This window comes from Protopterus annectens, chromosome 6.part0 (assembly GCF_019279795.1).
Source record: "Protopterus annectens isolate FY-2018-M chromosome 6.part0, PAN1.0, whole genome shotgun sequence".
NCBI classification, from domain to species: Eukaryota; Metazoa; Chordata; order Ceratodontiformes; family Protopteridae; genus Protopterus; species Protopterus annectens.
In genome coordinates, this window is record NC_056737.1 from 234,787,011 (window position 1) to 234,808,498 (window position 21,488).

The following is a 21,488-nucleotide window of genomic DNA, read 5'->3' on the forward strand; positions in this document are numbered from 1 at the left end:
TTATTGTATTTGTTTTTCAATTGAATTGTACAGGTTATAGGTTATATTAAAGGTGGGAAAGTTTTGAAATGATTTATTGTGGTCTCATTTTTTTATATCACAAAAACCTGGCATTTTAACAGGGGTGTGTAAACTTTTTATATCCACTTTAGATATATGTATAGGTTTATGTCAGAAGATCGAGTTTTCAGAAACTCAAACTTCATATGGTCGAGAGTAAAGCTTCGACTTTCCAAAAGCTCAGACAAAACAAAAGTACAAAAGTCTATGTTTTTGCAGGGGCTCTCCCACTACAAATTATATATACCAACTCTGATTTTGAACTACAATGGGCAAAAATGTAAATTTTCTGATCACCTCTGTACCACGATCTCCATGCATATATTTCCAGTTTTTTGGAGAGCCGAACACATAGTCTCGACCTTATGAAGTTTGGGCTTCACCATCTGACATAAACCCATATATATATATATATATATATATATATATATATATATATATATATATATGTGTGTGTGTTTGTGTGTGCGTGCACAGACACCACTGCACACACCCACGCACGCGCACACACACACACACACACACACACACACACACACACGTATTTGTATGAAGAATACCATCACATGCAAGACAGCTTGATTATATATTTAGTTGTTTGTGTCTCTGGATCTTTTTATCTAGGATAGATGATGTACCTATGAAAGTTACAGTATCTCCACATGAGTGGTATTTATTGGAGGAGGGACCAGAGTACCCTGTATAAACTTGTTCTTTTGTATCCTTCTGATAGATTCTCTTTCATTGGAATCAATAACATTTCTAGAAAAACATTTAAGTGTTTGCAAATACATGATCTTTGTACATAAAAGAATACTTCACTTTGGTGGACTTTTTAAGCCAGGATTAAATTAACAACTGTAATGATTTTTTGCTGTATGTATTATACTATCTTGGGATTTATATTTGTTAATTTTCTTTACTGTGAAATATGGGAGGCCGTGTTTGTCATTTGGCTCTATATAAGAGGAAGATTTTTTTTTGCTTTTGTGGATGTAAGAAAGCTTAATTAAGTAATATTTTGTGATATTTCCTCATGTTTATATCAGCTGATCAGTCGTGTTCCTTACATGTTATATAATAATATCTCAGTGGTTGGGCTGACAGATATACATTGATAAATCCTCAGAGCAAAACCAAGGTCTGTGGGCATGTTTTTCTGACTTAGAATAAAGTCAGTCTTTTGGAGTCATTTCTTTTTGGATGCTAATGCCATTTGTTGGATTTGTGTATCTTTCACTTTTTGCACTTATCTTGCCTCTTCGTACTACGTTTTTGGTGGTCTGGTGGTGGTGGTGGTCTATGCATGTTCATGATATTTCTCTCATTGTGTATGTATTGTGTGTGTGTATATGTATGTATGTATGTATATGTATATATATATATATATATATATATATATATATATATATATATATATATATATATATATATATATATATATACAGAGAGAGAGAGAGAGAAAATAAAATACACACATGTTCTTATACTCATGGCATGAGCTCTTAGTTTTTTGTCATTGTTTTATATTACTATGTGACATTTTGTAAATTAATGTTAATTCCTGTTTTTATTTATTTTGCTCGTAGTAGTATACTTGGATACCGCTAATCAATAATGAACTAGGCCAGAGTAAAACTTGTGATAAAGTGCAAAAACCTTAGATAAACTGATGATTGGACACATGGTGCACAGATAAATAAAATACCTAGCACAGTAGGCAGATTATATGTAACTATTTCACAGATAATTCCTTGCTGTATTTCTTTTTATGAGGAAAAAATGAGGCAAGCTCCCCCTCAGTATAAAAATGCACTCTTTCAGCCTTTGCTAACTTTGCAGTTTGATTTGTTTTTTTCATACTGTTAATATTTCCTCCATGCTCCAGACAACCAGAAATTGACCTGAATAGCGTATACCTTTTCAGGCCAGTTTAAAAAAAAACAGTGTTATTTACTCTTGTACATAATGAGCATAGATAGCATAAAAAGTTTAGTGAATAATAATTAAAATATATTTTCTTTCTGTCTTTTTCAGGTGATTTTGCCTATGATATGGAAGAGGTAAAACTACATTATTTTTAATTTAACATAGTACTTGAATGTAGCCACAGAGCTATATGTTTACTGGTATGTTTGTTTCCCTATTTTAAATGCTTCTCTATCTGTCAGCTAGCCAATTTGTGAGCGGTTGTTTGTTTTTACTGCATCTTAGCTCATTTAGTCATGTTTCATATACAATTTAAACTGAGAATAAATAATTTCATTATTCTTTTAACTGGATATATATATATATATATATATATATATATATGTGTATATATATATAGTGTGTATATATATCTTGATGGTTATTAAGGTTAATATTTCAAGATGCAGTATTGGCCAATGCAAATTAGCTCTGAATCTTCATTTTGGACAAAAAAAATAAATCTGAAGTTGTTAATCTTCTTCCTATTCATCATTGAAAGGTTCGGTTCCGAGCCCTCGGAACCGAGTCAGCCTTATACCAAGCTTGCATGCACCAAAAATTCTCGAGCTAAGGTGCTACCCACAATGCCCTTCACTCATTTACCTCAGATCTCGTTTGCCGTGCAGCCATATAGCAGTGTTTCACCGAGCTCTCCAGCTAAGTGCTATATTTTTCTAAATTTTACAAGTTTTTGTGGATTTTTTCCTGTTAGTTTGCTAATTTCTTGTATCTTTATTACACTCAGCTCTACCCACAGGTATTTCCTTTCATACCATTGTTGGTATTGGCCCTTCTACCCTTGGGTATTCCCAATACCATTGTTGGTATTTCCCTCTTTCCTTTTTTTCTTCACTTTCTTGTATTTTTGTGTGTGTGAGTGTTTCCTATTATGTCTGAGAAGAAAGGGACTACTGGGTTTAAACACTGCTCTTCTTGCAGTGGTAAACTCCCAAACAGTGACCTTCATGAAGAGTGTGTGTATTGTTTGGGGGTTCCGCATTTATCGGCGAAATCTCCATGTGATATTTGTGCCAGCTTCAGTCAGCGGACATTGAATGAGCAATGAAATAAATTGATCCTTCAAGTCTTCCTTTTTAAACGCCCATATTGAACCATCAGCTCTGTTCGTTGCTAAGTTCAAGGATACATTAGCCAGGTGCAAGCAGGATGGGAAGACCTTGTCTGCCATGGGCCTATGCTTTTGCAAACCTCAGCATTCTTTCTCCAGGAACCAGAGGAGTGGGAAGATGCGGCACAAGAAGTCTCAAGGTTCTTTCCGTGACGCACGTGGTGAGGATGCCCCTTCTCGGTCAGAGGGGGTCTCCGTAATCAGGACTCCAGAGATTCCTTTTGGGGGAGACCGTATCATTGCTCCTGAAATGCTGCCCAATTGTTTTCCTCTGGAAGCAGTCGGGACGTATTTCTCTCTGCACCAAGTTGCCTGGCTCTCTATTACAAATGATCAGTGGGTGCAGAGAATCATTACCAGAGGCTATCACATTCCCCTAATATCTTATCCAAGATCTCTGAAATCCCTTCCCGATGTTCCACCCAGTCAAAGGGAGGAGGCAGCTTCTGAGATATGAAAGCTATGTCAAAAACGAGTCATCCAACAGGTCCCCTCTTCTACTCAAGATTCTTTTTGGTGCCAAAGAAGACCAAGGACAGGAGGCCCATTTTGGATCTCAGCCAGCTAAACAAATAAGTAGTTCAGACCAACCACATGGTCACGATTCAATCCATCCTTCCCTTTCTGCGGGAGGGTGTGTGGATGTGCTCATTAGACCTCCGGGATGCGTATTACCACATCAAGATGGACAAACTCTCCAGGAATCTCCTTTGCTTCTGGCTGGGAGCCAATCACTACCAATTCAGAGCCCTGCCATTCGGTCTCTCGACGGCCCCCAGAGTGTTCATGAAATGCCTAACAGTGGTCACAGCTCATCTGAGACTTCAGGTGTTTCCGTATCTTGATGATTGGCTTCTCTCCACCCCCACTAAGCACCTTCTGGTCAGGGCCCTCTGCTACACTCTAGTACTAGCGGAATTGCTGGGCATCACCGTCCACTGGGAAAAATCCAACCTTCAGCCCTCACAACAATTGGAATTCATAGGGCAATATTCAACACTCAATCAAGTCTGGTCTCTCTTCCTCCTCGCAGGCTTCAGAGATTAGGGGCACAAGTTAAAGTGATACTCTGTCAAAGAAAGGTGTCTGCAAGGGAAGCTCTCCAGGCTCTGGGGTCTATGGCTGCAGCCATCCCAATTGTTCCACTAGCCAGATTACACATGAGACTGCTACAGTGGCTTCTTCAGTCCCAGTGGATATCCAGTCTTCACCCCCTGAGTGCACAGATCCTCATCACCAACACCTGCAAACAAGATCTCCTCTGTTGGATGAATACAAATGAAAATCTTTGGTGTTGCCCCTTCGAGGATCACCAACCCAGCGCCACGGTGACCACGGACGTGTCCCTGATAGGGGGGGCACTTCCAGGGAATGTCAGTCTAGGGCTTCTGGTCCAGTATAGAGGTCAACTTGCATATCAACGTCCTGGAGTTAAGAGTGGTGCTATTGGCGTTGCAAGCTTTCCACCCGTTCCTTCCGTCCGGAACGATTGCTATCCAGTCGGACAACATGTCCGTTGTCTGGTACATAAACAAACAGAGAGGGATCAAATCCTAACCCCTATGTCATGAAGCCATGAGAATCTGGCAGTGGGTGATTGCTTCTAACCACTTTCTGATCGCAACGCATATCCCGGGCAGCTCCAACGTGATTGCGGACAGACTAAGCAGATGCATCCTCCGTCCTCACGAGTGGTCTCTCAATCCGAGTGTGATGGCAGAAATCTTCAGCCGTTGGGGCCAGACATGCTGTGATCTTTTCGCCTCCCCCTCAAACACAAAATGCAGCAGCTACTTTGCCCTCTTTTCCCCTCATTGGGAGTTACCGAGAGACGCTTTGATTCACGATTGGCCCATGGGTCTCCTTTATGCTTATCCTGCGATTCCCCTGATTCTCCTTTTTCTAAAGAAAGCTATTCAGTTGAGAAGCAAAGTGATACTCATTGCCCCATTCTGGCCTCATCAAGTGTGGTTTCCCTTCATCTGACCTCATCTGTTACAACCTCCTTGGATCCTAGACACTCGTCAGGATCTCATATCTCACCCACAAGGGCTGACTTCCCTTAAATCTGTCCACTCTCAAGCTGACGCTTGGTTTCTCCACTTCCGTTAGTTGCCTGGCAGGAATCCCTTTCTTCATCAGTCTGTGATATTATCCTGGCCTCACATAAACCATCCACCAGAAAACTTTACAGGAACAAATGGAAAAGATTCTCTATTTCGTCATATAATCAGAAGCTAGATCCGTTCTCAGCTCCTGTAGCTAGTATTCATCATTATATTGCTGAGCTGTTCAGCAGTGGTGCATCAGCTTCCACCATTCGAGTCCATTTAACAGCTGTTTCCAACTTCCATAATGGGTCAGATGGAGTTCCGCTTATTTCCACCCAACTTTGCTAGACCTTTCTCAAGGGAATATTCCACAGCAGACCTCCCATCATACAGCTGGTGGAGGCATGGAATCTCTCCTGGGTTCTCCAGTCTCTCTGTACCCCCTTTTGAGCCTGCGGCTACATGTGATCTAAAATTTCTGTCATGGAAATCCTTATTTCTGGTGGCGGTCACTTCAGCCAGACGAATATCTGAGTTGCAAGCCTTATGTATCACGAGCCCTTATCTGATCTTCCATAAGGACAGAGTATCTCTTCGTACTAACCCATCCTTTCTTCCCAAGGTGGTTTCTGACTTTTCTATTAATCAATCCATTGAGCTCCCTATATTCTTTCCAAATTATTCAAACAAGGGAGAATACTGCCTACATTCATTGGATGTTCATAGACAACTAAGTTTCTACCTGGACAGTCCTTTTGCAAGTTGGACCAACTTTTCATCTCCTTTTCGGGCCCTAGAATGGGAGGTGCACTATTGAAAGTTACCTTGTCAAAATGGCTCAGAGATTGCATTAGATTTTCATATTTGCTTACAAATGAATCTAAGCCTGGTCAAATCAAAGCTCACTCAACTAGAGCTATTGCAGCATCGGTTGCCTTCCACTCTAGGGCCTCCATGGATGAAATCTGTGCAGCTGCCATTTGGGCTAAACCCCATACCTTTATCAAGCATTACAAATTGGATCAGATCTCCAGGGGAAGAGCAGGCTTTGGTTCAATGGTTCTCAGGAATGTTCTTCCATATGGGCCACCCAGGTTCTCTCAAGTAGCTTGGGATTCTCTCCCATCAGTGATGAATAGGAAGAAGATTAACAACTTCAGATAAAGAAGTTATGTCCTACCATAACGTTCCATCTGAGTTGTTGATCTTCTTCCAGTCATCACACCCTCCCACCGACCCCCACCAATGGCTCCTGATGGATCTTCTGAGTCTTGTGGTGAAATACCACACACTTCGGCCATAACCACAAAAACAGTATCAACATTCATTTCTATTTCTCGATCCTTATACTGTATTTGCACTCATGGCCAAAACATTAAAGCACTTTTTGTGGGTACTACAGCACCAACATTTGCCAGCCGTACCCCCCTAACATCTTACGCCCAGTGCAGCTGCCCCTTTTTCCCTACCTTAGCTATGCCCTGGAATAACGCGTAATGAGAATGTAGGCTACAAAATAAGTTGCACATGTTATTGGAAGAAGCTGACTTAACACTGAGAAAGTATAATTAAGAGAAAGATGGTGACAGGGGAGGTAAGGAAGGGTTTGGGTTATGTTGTTTAAGGACAGTATATCAGGCAGGATTGTTTAAATGCTGATACAGGGCTTAGAGAATATTTGATGAGAATACAGAAAGTCTTAATCTCCATTACTCTTTCTTTGGCAACATATTCTTTCAAGCAAATGGTTTCTGTGACTGATTCAGCAGGGATACAGATGGCAATGGGAAGAAATTTCTCCCTTCCAGGAAATTATTCTCTATTCACCAGACTAAACCCTGCTATCCTACAGCACATTCTGTCTCGGGGTTAATAGAAACAGTTCCTCCTTCCCAGCTGAGAGAGGGTTTTATTCAAGAATGTTTTGGTGCCAAAGAAAGAAAATGTCTGGAGACCAGTTCTGGGCATCATTTCCTAAACTAGTTAGTGATAATGCCCAGGTTCAAAATGCTTTCATTTTACAATCTATTATCCCTTCTTCAGCAGTTGAGTTTTTTGGTAACGTTACATTTAAAAGATGATTATCATCACATTCCTGTTCATCCAGGCTTCAGGTGTTTCTTTTTGTCTGGTTTATATTATCAGTTCTCTGCTTTACCCTTTGGGATATCCACTTGTCCAATAGTGTTTGCCGTCTCTAGCTCCTGTTATAGTGCATTGCAGGCTACAGAGTATCTACATCTTCCATGCTTAGATGACTTGCTTATCTTTGCTGAATCTTTTTCAGTGTGTCGGGAATCTGTCGCTTGGGTCAGAGATCTGTTCTGAAGGCTGGGATTCCAAGAGAATGTTCAAAAGTCTTTTTTTTTTTTTTAAAACAAGAAACATCTTTTTAAACTGTCACTTATGATATAGGCAATCATACATTTATTTAAATAAAAACAATCCACACCGACACAATCGTAAGTGCAAGCATTTTACTTCACAAACCATACTGACACACTCACAGTTGCAAACATTATACACCACTTATATTCTACCCAATCATTTTCAGTCAGAATTCTTTTTTGAGTCCATCACACAGGATTGTGTTTTGGAGTGTCTGCTAGACTCCTCAGTACAAAGATCTTTTCTTCCACAGGAAAAAAAAATAGATCTATTTTTAGATCTATTTAAGGGGTTTTCCACTCATACTTCGGTCACTGCGAGGGAGTACCTCAGGATTCTGGGTCTTATAGCATCTGTGATTCTTGTGATACCTCTGACAAGGCTCCACATGAGGAATATAGGTTCATAGGTAGGTACTAATCTATCGGCCCAAGGGCCTACATAAGCCTAGCCAGCAAGGTTCCATGGCTTACACCACTCAAGAAAGTTATTTTCCTGTGCCACTGTCGAGCAGAGACACAGAAGTGATCCCCGGGGTGTATTTCCTATTTTCCATCCACTCAACAAGATTTTTCTTGAAGAGTGCTAATGAAGAACTTTGCTTGACATAGATGGGTAGCTTGTTCCAGAGTATAGGAAGTCTCTGGGACAGGAATCTATCCCTCCAGCATGTCCTGTTTATTGTGGTGACGAGGTTTAGGTCCCTAGAGCGTGTAGCTCTGAGGGATTGGGATTTCTTTAGGTCTAGCATTTCCAACAGCTCTGGGTTTGACATAGCTTTATATGTTAGGCAGAGATCACCTCAGAGTAGGCGATATGCTACGGAGTAAAGCTGGAGTTTTTTGAGGCGGTCATTGTATGGCATTTGTTTGAGGCCAGTAATCCTCTTTGTGAGGAACTTCTGTGGCCTTTCCAGCTGCTGCAGATGTCTTGTGAGGTACATTCCAAAAGGGGCATTGTACTCTGTAATGGGTCTAATGAGTGTCGAGTAGAGGGGAACAATGACCTCTTTTTTTCTGGATGAGAACCCTTTTATGATGAGGTGTGCTACATAGAAGGACTTCCTGGCTACTGTGGTGATGTGACTATCAAAGGAGAGACTACTGTTCACCTGGTTCCCAAGGTCTCTTATCATGCATTCGGTGTTAAGTAGATTGCTGCCTATGTTGTAGTTTATGGGTACAGAGTTTTTACCAAAGGGGATGACACTGCACTTTTTGGCATTGAGCTTGAGGCCATGGCTCTGACACTAGGCATCTGTCTCAGTGAGGCCCTTCTGTAGGATGTCCACATCATTTGGGGACTTGACTATGGCTCCTAGTTTGCAGTCATCTGTGAACTTCGTTAGCCAGAGGCCTTCTCTGTTAGCCTGTACTTCAGAGAAGTAGATACCAAACAGGAGAAATTCCAGGATGGAACCCTGAGGTACTCCACTTGTCACTGCTTTGAGGTCAGATTTGGAGTCTGCAACTTTTACAGTGTAGGTTCTGTCAGTGAGCCAGTTGGCAACCCATTGTGTGATGTAGGGATTTATACCTAATTTAGTGAGTTTAGCTATAATTCCAGAATGGGGAATGGTGTCGAAAGCCTTGGCGAGGTGAAGATAGGCTGTGTGAACCACCTTACCCTCATGCATGGCTTTGGTGACTGCCTCAAGGAAGTCGATCAGGTTCAGGAGGACATGATCTGCCTTTCACAAACCCGAACTGGGTGGGATCCAGAGTTTGGAGGTTAACAATGTCTTTGTTTATGAGTTCCATGATGATACGTTCCATGGCCTTGCAAACCAGGCTTATCAGGCTAATAGGTCGATAGTTCCTAGGATCAGTGGTGGCTCCCCCTTTGTGGAGTGGGATAACTGTTGCTGTGCACCATTCAGTGGGCACAAAGCCTGATGCAAGGCTATTATTGAACATGGTGCTTAAGTAGGGAGCCAGCTCATTCTGAAGTTCATGTAAAATGTAGCCTGGGATGTTGTCCTGTCCCATGGATTCTGTGTTTTTGGCTTTAGAGCGTGCAGCTTTTACCTGTGTAGTTGTGATTACAGGGACTCTGCATTCTTCCTGTATAGATATGGGCCCTTTAGGGGATGAGAGGGGGTAAAATTAGCACTGAACCTATCTGCCAGGATATTAGCAATATCAGTTGTTTCTGTAATTTTCATGCCTTTGTGCAGTAACTCAGAGCAGTTCTGGGTGTTGCCATCTAGATTATTGACATAGCTATAGAATGTTTTGTGGTTGTCCTTGGATTTAGTGGTGATTTTGTTTTCGTAGCTAGCTTTGGAGGATATTATAAGGGATCTCAGCTTCTTACTGATGCTGAGCAGGGAGCTCCTCCACTCATGGGATTTTACTCTCTTTTGCAACAGTTTCTTCCTTCTCTTGTACAGTTTGTTTATGGCAGGGACCACCAGATTGGCTTCCTTTTTTTGGAGGATAGCGTCTTGGTTCTGTTTGGGATAACAATCCATGCACTCGTGTAAGTGCTTATAGAGTGCATTTGTGTAGGATTCATCAGTTGTAACTGTATTGTCCATCTGCATGGGCGTCATGAAGTTCACCACTTTTGTCGTAAGAAACATGAAGTTGGCTTTGGAGACATTTTTTACTGTGGTTTCCTTAATGGGGGGTGGGGGCGGGATGTGGATATCAAGGGTGATAAGCTTATGGTCGGATCGGACCAATGAGGAGTTGACTTCAGGTGTGGAACACCAGTCACTCATGTTGGTAATGACTAGGTCTAGGATATTGTTGCCCCTGGTGGGGGTGTGGATAAGTTGATCTAGGGCATTAGAGTTTATGAATTCCAGAAAGAGTTGAGCTAAGGAGTTGGTACACAAGTAGTTTTCCCAGTTAATGGTGGGGTAGTTGAAGTCACCCATTATTAGGGTGTTTATATATAGTGGTATCTGAAGTCTCTTTGGTCCAGCACCTACATCGATTATCTCTGGGGGTCTGTATTATGTTGTTGAACTTTTAAATGTTCGAACATCATATGGTCGACACCATATGGTCGAACATTTAAAAGTTCAAACGTTTCAACGGAGCTCTCCGTACAGTGCGGAAATGGAAGTTTTCCATTGTCTACACTGTAGTGCGATCTTGGAGTTTGTATATTTAAAGAGCAGGGGGTGTAGGGGAGGCTTGCTCCCCACGTGGGGGGTGCCCCCCCTGCTTAACCTTTCAGGTAGGTTTTCTCTGTTTTTTTTTTATTTGATTTTCGAACTTTTAAGAGTTTGAACATATGGTTTCGACCATATGGTGTTCGAACTTTTAAAAGTGCGATAATATGATATAGATGCTTATCTTTTTGAGATTTATGAGAAGGGAAATCACTTGGTCTAGATATCGAATATCTCTGAATCCAGGTCTCCCTTTTTTCCCTGCTGCTTCAAAGCAGTCAGTTAGCACATACATCTTGGACTTTGAGGAGCAGTGTCAAGGGGGGATAAAAGTGCAAGATATTTAGGACAACAAAGACAGACATAAGCACATTAATATTAATATAAAAAAATGCTTGCCCTTATCAAGGCACTCAACTTTCTGAATTGCCTCTGGTCCTCAGGACCAAATCAAGTTGTTATAGACAATACCACAGTGATGTAGTTTATAAACAAGCAATAGGGAACCACATTTTACCCCCTGTGTAGACTAACCACGTTAACATAGAATATAGTTTACAGCACAATCTCACTGTATAGGGTTCCTGAATTCAGTCAGAACAAAACTGTGTGGCAGTCAAGCTAAGCAGGACATGGGCAGGCCGTCACCAGTGGGGCCCTGATGGAGAGATGAAAAGTCAGCAAGCAAAGGAGTGTAGTAGTGCTGAAACTGAATTCATCCTTAAGTCTTGGTGAGTACCTTTACGAGGTGGACCCTGTTTTTACAAAACCTCACCAAGGTGACACTGATATATAGACTGTATTTTTTTATAGCATATATCATGAACAGAAGTAAATCAAAAATAAAAAAGATAGCTGAGTGCACAAGACCCAGGATAAAAAAGTGCCCAATCCTGGTAGGCGCACTGGTGCCAGGACTGGAAAAAATGACAGTGTAGAATCCTCAAAATACAGAAACATTCCTATAGTGGGGCCAGACCAGGCTCAGGGGGAAGATGGCCCCCATGTTGTAGAAAGAATTAGAAGTCCACAAAAATGACAAAAATTGATTGGCCAAAGAAGAGCCATAAAGACGATAGAGTGGACTATTGAGGATAAGAAAGAAATTATGTATTGTTACTATTATACAAAAAGCCCAGTATTTCCAGACACAAGATGTACAAAATGATTAAAAAAGAATTTACAATCGTACTTAGATATGTTACCAGTTCATGTAACACTGTACGAATTGCAGAAGTAGTCATTACTGGGCACATTGTGGGTGGCTAATGTCAAAGAGTGAAACAATACTAAATTCATGAACTTTAATCGTACTTTGACTTAGGAATGGGGTCCATTCCTGTCATGGTATTAGAAACCCAAAGGACTTGGAGAACTTAAAAAAAGTGGAAACTAGATCAGGGTGGTCTTGAAAGATTTGATTCATTTGTGGGGAGTTGTACAGGTAGACATTTTTTTCCTCCTCTGTGAACAATCACTAGCAAAATTCAGCTCCAGAACTTCATGCAAGAAGGCTTGGAAGACAATATGCCTTTTCATTTCTTTTCCTTTGGTACAAAAGTTACAGTGTGCTTTTCCATTCTTCCCACTGACATAGGATGCTTCTGGAGATTCAGAAGGAATCCCTCAAAATCATTGTGGTGACTCTGTTCTGCTCCAGGCAACTGTGGTTTTGTCTTCTTTTGGAATTGGCCAGAGACAGTTACCTCAGGCTTCCTCACAGAATGGATCTACTCACACAAGAACGGGGGTGTTTGATACATTTTGACCCCAAACAACTTCAGCTGACTGCCTGGATGATAGAATTATAATTCCCTTTAGGAACATGTTTACTGAGGACATACAGCGGGTACTGATGGAGGCAAGAAAGCCTGCTACTACAAAATCATATATGAACAAAATTAAAAGATTTTCTTGTTAGTGCCAACAACATGAGCAGCACCAATTCAGAGCTAATGTTTCTCTGGTTTTACAATATTTGTGTGAGTTACTTTCCTGTGGCTTATCTTACTCCTCTGTCAAGGTACATTTGTCAGCCATTTCAGCATATCTGTCCTTGGATACCTATCTTTCAAGGTATTTTCATGTTAAAATGTTTTTGAAAAGAGTATTGGAAAAGAGACCACCAAGAAAACTACTGGCTTCTCCTTGGGATCTTAATTTTTTGTCAGAGAAGCTAACATTTTCTCCATTTGATCCCTCTCATCTGGCTGACTTAACATTCTTAACATGGAAAACAGTTTTATTGATTTCTCTGACTTCTGCAAGAAGAGTATCTGAGTTGCAAGCTGTTATGGTGGGTCAACCTTCTCTCATTTTCTGCAGATACAGGGTTTCTTTGAGAACTAATCCTTCTTGTATGCCTAAAGTGGTATCCACGTTTACTTTAAGCCACACTATTCATCTCTGATTTCTTCCCTGGTCCTAAAAATGAGGGAGAAAGGATAATCTGAAGTAGTTAACTTCATTTGATCAGCAACCTCTGGGTATCGGATCCGATTTGGATCCAAGCCGGCAGCTTTCCTAGCCAAAGATCCGAGCGCCAAGTTTCTCCCCCTACCCATAATGCCCTGCCACCTCCCTCTAACCCTCAGATCTCATTTGCTGCTGCTTCTTTAAGCATCTTAGAATGAGCTCCTAGCGTGGGTGTTGTGAGTTTAAGGCTTTTTATATACTTTTCCGGTCAAAAAATTCTATAATTTTGTGTGTGTGGTTCCCTTCTCTCCCTTAGTATTTTTGGGTAGTTTAAAGCTTCTTAGTTTAGTTAAAGTTTATTCCCCTCCCCCCTGTCTGTGTGTGAAGGTGTATGCATGTGGGCCTGTTCTTTTCCTTTTTCTATAAAAATGTCTGAAGGCCCAAAAGCTGTGTTCTCTAAATGCTCCGAGTGTGGCCATAAGCTGTCCTCAGTGGATGGCCACACTCAGTGCACTATTTGCCTGGGTGTTGACCACCTTTCTGCAGGTTGCACTATTTGTGCAGCCTTCAACCCCAGGGCTTTGAGTGATAGGAGGATGAAGCTAATCCTTGTGGGCCTTTTGCCACCTGATTCCACTTCGTCCTCCTCCTTCTCTGTGGCGCCAGCCGCTGCTGCGGCTGCTCTACCTACCGCCTCCGATCCCCTGTCCGGGACTCAACCTCCCTCTTTGGCCCAGGAGGAAAGGGACTGCAAAAAGAAAGATAGGAAGGACAAGAAGCGGGAGAAAGATAGGCACCGTAGCCACAAGAGGCGGTCCGAGTCAGCTCCATCGACCCCGACGTCTAAGCAGCTTGCCTCTCCCCTTAAGGTCTCCGGGCCTTCCCCTCCCGGTTTAGTTCTCCACGTTTCTCCCCGGAGCTGGAGGAGGAGACCCGGTCACCTTCGAGGTCGTCTAGGCGGCCTTCCCGGCCGGCCTCGGTGGCCTCATCCAGGTCAACGAGGAGTCTATCCGACGCAGACATGGACCGGATGATGCATCGATTTCTTCATGCCCAGCTGCAGATGGGAGTGCTCTTGCCTCCCCCCCTCTGGGGGGGAGTTCGACCCCTTTTTTCGCCCCCATTGCTCCTTCTCCAACCCGCTATCGGGGTTCCGAGCTGTCGGATCCAACTAGCTTCGGAGGTGGGGTGATGTCGGCATCTGCAGTGTTTCCTACTTCGGCGCCAACTGTACCCTCAAGTCTGTCGGATCCATTTTTGGATCCAAGCTCTCGGGGCTGTGAGTTGAGCGTCGGAGCCAGAGGGGTCAGTGGACCTTCGGCTCTGTTGACATCAGAGTGCACTACTCTTTTGGATCTGATCGGGTCATCTCCCGTTCCGATCCGCATGCCGGATCCGAGGGGACTGCTTTCGGATCCTAGGGAGAGTATTTTACCCTTGGCATTCAGTGTTGTGGAGAGTGTCCTTTCGAGGGATTCGAGGCCCCAGGCTCTTGCTACGGATCCACCCTCCATTCCCTCTTAGATGGGTCTGTCTTCCATCATCCGGCCCCAGGGACAGCCTGCGCCTACATCCCAGATGGTTCTTGTAGAGGAACAGGCCATTGTTGGTGAGCCCTCTTTGGGCAGCCCCCCCGAGGAGGTCCCTCACAAACGAAAGTGCAAGAGGAGGCACTTGGACTCACCCGCGTCCCTCACAGAAGACATGGACTTAGAGGAAGGGGAAGGTTCCCCAAGGTCACCCCCCGATGACGTCTCCTTTGGAGACATTATGGAAATGTTGCGCATTAGAGGGGGGTGGTCTGCCCAAAAACCTTCCTCGGATGAGTCTGTGTTTCTGGAGGTATTTGACACAGGCCCATCTACCTCTTGGGTGTCCCCTCCCGCCAATCCCCTGGTGGACCTCATAACTACCAGGGCATGGAAGGAGCCGGACACTTTCGAGCCAATACCCAAGAGACCGGACAGGATCCTCAGCCTTCCCACGGACAGGACAGTTTGGAGCAAGGGTGCCCCAGTGGATGCCATGGTGGTGGCTGCTGCCACTAAAAAGGAATTAGCACAGGAGAGTTCCTCAGTACATCCTCCAGACAAGGAGTCTCGGATGATGGACCACCTCGGAAAGCGGATGTTCGCTTCAGCGACCTTCTCTGTAAGGTCACTGAACTATATGGCACATGTAATTCGGCACCAGAAGGATCTAATCAAAGAGTACGCTGGATCACCCCCAGAGTCCATGTTGGCCAAGGACAAACGGACCTTCTCAGCTCGAATGGCCACTCTCAAGTCAGTTCCTAACACATCTATGCAGCTTCTCTCCCATGCCATGGAGGGAGTGGCTAGAGCCAGCGGAACAGGCATTGTCTTACGTAGACAGGCCTGGCTCCATCTCTACGACTTTGCGGAACCCTTCAAGGCATCCTTCGCGAACGCCCCTTTTGACGGTTCTACGCTTTTCGGGAAAACCATCCGCGATAAGCTTCTCCAGAACGAGAAAGACGGGAAGATGTTGTCTGCCATCGGGATCCACTTCTCGGCTCCTCAGAGGTCCTACTCCAGGAACCAAAGAGGACAAAAGAAGATGTGGTTCTGGAAAGCTCAACAATCCCATTTGCTATATGTTTTAGTTATGCATCAGTATTACAAGAGTTAAATGTAACTTGGTGGAAAAGTCTTAAAGAATGTGACTTTTTAATTAGTGAGGGTTTGTGATAGGTTATGCTGAATGTGTGGGGTTGTACTTTTTAAGTTTTGTAATATTTAAACAAGTTTTGCGATGGTTGTTTTATTCTGATGAAGTCCGTGATACCTGGATGAAAGCACTCAAGTTTGTGAATAAAATTACAAAAATCTGGTTTAAGAGTATAGAAAGTATCCTCACTGTATCAGTGTTATGCACCTGCCATGTCTTTAGACTTGATGGTAAGTGTGGTGAAATATTTAGATTTGTTAAAAAACATGTTACCTCAGGAGTGATTCTCAGAGAGAGACAAACTGATTTTTTTTGAAATTCAACTCATCTTAAATAAAAGCAGCTACCAAAAATATGCCCAGTTTTTATGTACATTAGATGAAGTTCATACACAAAAACTCCATCATCCTGGGAGACTAACTATCCATTGATTAACCAGGAGACCTATAACTCAAATGTAGGCTATACCCAAAAAACTCCTACATTTCATAAACAAGAATTCCCTGGTTAAAATGTTCTTAACCTGGCCCTTAGAAATGTGGTAGCTATATGTCCTATCTCATAGGTAATCCCTAAATCAGCTGAGGCAAATATTACAGTATTCAAATACTTCAAATGTACAAACTTGTCTCTGTTCAAATATAACAGTATCCCTCACAATGTAGACATAGCTAGTAATTTTGCAACTCTAGGCTCACCTAGAAATCCTTATAAACCTGTCAGTCAGTACCAAAGTTAAACCAAAAGGGAAAGGAAAGTGTAAACCATTGTGGTGGTCCACATATATAAATAAACAATACAATAACTGAAAAAAGTTGGTTAGAATACATAGCAAAACTAAAGATCCACAAAATCAGGGTTAACATCAAAAGGGTAATCCAAGGTACTTAAAAACATCATTAGAAAAACAAAAACTACCTATGAGGTTAGGTTAGCATCGGAAGGTAAGAATAATTACACAGCAGTTGCAATGCCTCTTTTGAAGGGTAGCCCCACAAAGGACCCCAAGAATTACAAACCCATCAGCTTGACAAGCCACATCTGCAAGACAATGGAACATGTTATAACAGAACTGATAAACTACAATACAAAAAATATTATAGGAGTTGACCCTCAGCAATTTGGCTTTGTCAGGGGTAGTTTCTGTCTAGTGAGTCTGGTAATTTTTTTTGGGAGGGGATAATATAAGTCATGGACTTCTGATCATGCTGTTGATGCAGCATACTGCGACGTCGCCAAAACATTTGATACCATACCACATGCCAACACTGTCAACAAATGAAATAAATGCATTTCAAATCAATCCCAGTGTAGTTAGAGGGATAGCTCATTGGCTGAGGGACAGAGCTCACTCTGTGAGGGTGGAACGCATAGCCTCCAAGAGCATGAAAAAAACACAGTAGAGTGCAACAGGGTTACATTCTAGTACCTTTGCTATTTAGCATATACTTCTCTAATCTCCAAATCAAAAATCCTGAACTCTGGTTAACCAGTTTATACTTAAGTCCAGTCTTGATATGTAGAAAATACAAAGTGAACTTAAACATATTAATAGCTGGTGCACTGACAGTTGGCTAAAACAAAATGCTAAAAAATCCAATATTGTGCACTGGGCAAGCAAACCCCTCACCCAGCTTATTGTATAGAAAACACCCCTCCAAAATAAGATGATGTAAGAGACATTGGAATATGTTAGGTAGGTAACTCCATGTCCTTTGACCATCATGTTGCAACAGTGGTCAGGAAATCCTTCCATTTGGCACAGCTGATTACTAAGGGTATTTCCTCTACGTCCAAAGGAGTCTTGACCTCTCTATGTTTTGCACTGATCAGGCTCATAGTAGAATATAGTGCCCCCATTGGGATGTACCTTACTAAATATAACAGGCAGTTAGAGAGACCCCAAATGTTCCATATAAAAAGATCATAGGACAAAAGGATTTGAGCTATCAAAAGAGGTGGAGGCCTTGTCCCTGTATTCAGTACCCTACAGGATTTTGAAGGGTGATCAATGTCTTGTCTTTCAGGCCATTAGGGATCCAGCAGTCCAGGGCTTCTTATTTCTACACAAATCAAACTGTCCTGTGAAGAATAGAACCAGAGATCTGAACCCACTTCAGTCAATAAGCAAGACATGGTAGAGAGACTGATTTATCACTTCCCTTCTGTGGAATAAACTTTGTCTCCTGATCAAGCGGTGTCAAACACTGTCTTCCTTTAAGAAGGAATTAGACAGTTAGATGGATAGTAATCATTCGCCCCAGGTAAGACTGGCCTGTAGTACCTGGAAAAAGGAGGTACGGTCTAAGGGTGTTTGCTGGCAAGGGGTAAATGACCACATGGCCCAGCTGTCTTATACATTCCGTGATTCTACTATATCCTACCAAACAGTTCAGTAACCTCTCTGAAACAGAGATAAGTAAAGCTACCAAGTATCCTTGTGTAAATGACTGCCATTTCTTTCTACTATTAAGTGTCAACACGTATCACAGTGTCTTTCACTTTAACGCTGTTGTGCAAATAAATAAAAAAGCATACTGTGCACCTCTGCTATGCTTAAAACATTAACTTGAATTGACTGTGACTTAATATACATAGGTGTGCAACTATACAGTACATCTCTACGTCATGTGTCATCCACAATGAATTGCTTCAGTAAAGAGAGAAGAATAGAAACACAGTCCATTTGGTGCAGTGCTGTTGCATTGTACAATAGCAATATATTGTGATAGGGTACTGGCTAATTCATATTTATATCCATGGTAGGGAGTGGGAAGCTGTACTTCAATTATGTTGCACCCTTGTAAAGAAGCAACACTGCATTGGGGTAAATATTAATTACCCTTTCACTTCTGTGGTGTATTGTCATAGTGTAATAATGTTTCACAGGAAATTATACTTTTGGAGATATGTACAAATAATTATGAGTTTAAGAGCATTTCTATTGAGCTCAGAATTATTCAGACATTTATAATTATTGATAATATTAGGACTTATTATTTTATGTATTCCTTTAGTTTGGGAAAAATTCAGAAAGGAAGTGGTGATTTTATTTTTTGTTGTTGCTGAACTTTTTTCTATCCTTTATGTTTTTTATGACTATTAAGTACTGACTTTAATGTGAAGTTAAGGTGTTTATTGAAAAGAGCTGGATGCCTATCTTGCCTTCATTCTTTACAGGGGTCCAGAACCGATCCTCAGTTCTGACTTGGCCGTATACAAAAGCTCGAGGTCTTCCACTGGCTCGTGGCTGTATCCCTATCCCATCATGGCCTTGGAAAACTCCCCAGATCTTGTTTGCCGCTAAACAGATCGGGTGCTTCCATTTTGGCTCTGGCTAAGTTGGAAAATTTTTCTTGCTTATTATTAATATATATACTTTGTGTTTTGGCTGTTTAGAAAATTAGCAATTAGAGTTTTAGTAGTTATTTAGTTAGTTTAGAATGTTGGCTCTTGTGATTTGCTTCTGGCCATCGTTTTTATTCGTTAGGCCTGTGTTAACTCCCTATCCTGGCTTAAATTTAGTGTTTAAATCCCGTTTCTGGTTAGAGGGCTTTCTTTACTATCCTTTTTCTTGCTTATTTACACACTCGTTTAATTTAGAGTGTGTTGTAAAGAAAATTATTTATTTCTGTCACTTCTTCCTAACTTGTACAATCATCACCCCCTCCAGCGAAATTAGTCCTGAGGGCCCTGGGGTCCATGGCAGCGGCCATCAGTCAGTCACCTATTGCACGTCTGAAGATGAGAATCCTGCAATGGACCTTAAAGGTCCAATGGTCCATCCTACGTCACCCCCTGTCTACACCTATTCCCCTCAGCAGGATTTGCAGGGAGTCTCTACTTTGGTGGCTCCATTCCAGGGACCTCCGGGAAGGGCGCCCCTTCTCCATGTCCCCACCCCAAGTCACAGTGACCACGGACGCATCTCTCCTCGGGTGGGGGGGGCATTGCATGGGCAGATCCGTCCAAGGCATGTGGACTCACACAGAGACCTCTTTGCATATCAGTGTCCTGGAGATGAGGGTGGTGCTTCTAGCGTTGCAGGCTCTCCATTCCCTTCCTCCTCCAGGGACTATTGCAATTCAAACAGACAACATGTCTGTAGTCTGGTACATCAACAAACAGAGGGGAACCAGATCTTACCCACTTTGCCGAGAGGCCACGAGAGTGTGGGAATGGGCGATATCCACCAACCGCTTTCTCATAGCAATGCACATACCGGGTCAGTCAAACATTCTAGCGAACAGATTGAGTCAAACGATCCTCTCACCTTACAAGTGGTCTCTGAACCTAGTAGTAGTGGAACAAATCTTCCTCAGATGGGGTCAACCTTGCTGCGATCTGTTCATGTCGCCTTCGAACACAAAGTGCAGCAAGTTCTTCGCTCTAATTCCCCCACCAGGGGAAGTCCCCAGAGACGCTCTGGTTCATGCTTGGCCATCCGGTCTTCTTTATGCTTATCCTCCTCTTCCGTTGATGACAAAATTCTTGCAAAAAACTCATCGGTTGGGGAGCAGAGTTATCCTCATAACCCCATTCTGACCTCACCAAACCTGGTTCCCATGCCTACGGTCTCATCTAGTACATCCTCCCTGGATCTTAGATCACATTCCGGATCTGATTTCTCATCCCTTGGGATTGAAGACCCCTACCTGGACAACCTCAAGCTCTTGGCTTGGTTGATCCAGTTCCGTTAATGGCTAGGACTCCTGGTATCTCATCCTCAGTTAAGGCCATCCTGGTGGCCGCTCATAAACCTTCTACCAGGAAAATCTACAAGAGTAAATGGAAGTGTTTCTCTATCTGGGCGGAGCATAGGAATTTGGATCCTTTTACGGCTCCTATACCACCAGTCCTCGACTTTCTATCCCATATTTCTCATCAAGGGGCTAGTTCTTCTACTGTTAAAGTTCAATTGGCAGCTATTTCCCACTTCCACGTTGGAAACAGTTTTGGCCCCCTAGCTTCCTCTAAGATTTGCAAATCATTCCTGAAAGGAACTTTCATCTTAAGACCCTCTGTTAAAGATGCAGTTCCTCCATGGGATTTAACCCTAGTTCTTCAGGCTCTGACTGGTCCCCCCTTTGAGCCTGCAGCTTCAGTCGACTTAAAATATGTATCTTGGGAAACTGCTTTCCTGATTGCCATTACCTCAGCTAGGAGGATATCGGAGCTTCACGCTCTTTGCATTAAGCCTCCATACATCATCTTTCATAAAGACAGGGTTTCCCTCAGGACCAATCCCTCCTTTCTGCCTAAAGTGGCTTCAGAAGCCAATATCAACCAGTCCATCAATCTTACCTGTCTTCTTTCCTAATTATCAGAACAAAGGAGAGCATAGACTTCATTGTCAGGATGTACATAGACCGTTGCGATTTTACTTAAACAGAACAGCTGAATCTTGAAAATCAGATCAACTCTTTGTTTCATTTGCTAAATCCTGTCTGGGTAAGCCAGTGACTAAAGTAACTTTAGCTAGATGCATTTCCCAATGCATCCTTCTCGCATACAGAAGCTCTGGTCGACCTGAGCCCCTGAGGGTTCAAGCTCATTCTACCCGTTCTGTGGCTATTTCTGCTGCCTTCTGGTCAAGGGTTTCTTTGGATGACATTTGCTCAGCAGCTACTTGGGCTTCCTCTCATACTTTTATTACACA

General features: G+C 42.5%; 1 protein-coding gene across 2 annotated transcripts in view; it reads left to right on the forward strand.

Moving 5' to 3' along the window:
• Positions 1-21,488, forward strand: part of ACP7 (acid phosphatase 7, tartrate resistant (putative)) — a 1,845,593-nt gene that overhangs the window by 594,649 nt on the left and 1,229,456 nt on the right. For both annotated transcript variants that reach the window (XM_044073975.1, XM_044073976.1), the window contains exon 4: positions 2,098-2,123. In XM_044073975.1, the coding sequence (XP_043929910.1) occupies positions 2,098-2,123 (26 nt within the window). The remainder of the gene's footprint in view (positions 1-2,097; positions 2,124-21,488) is intronic.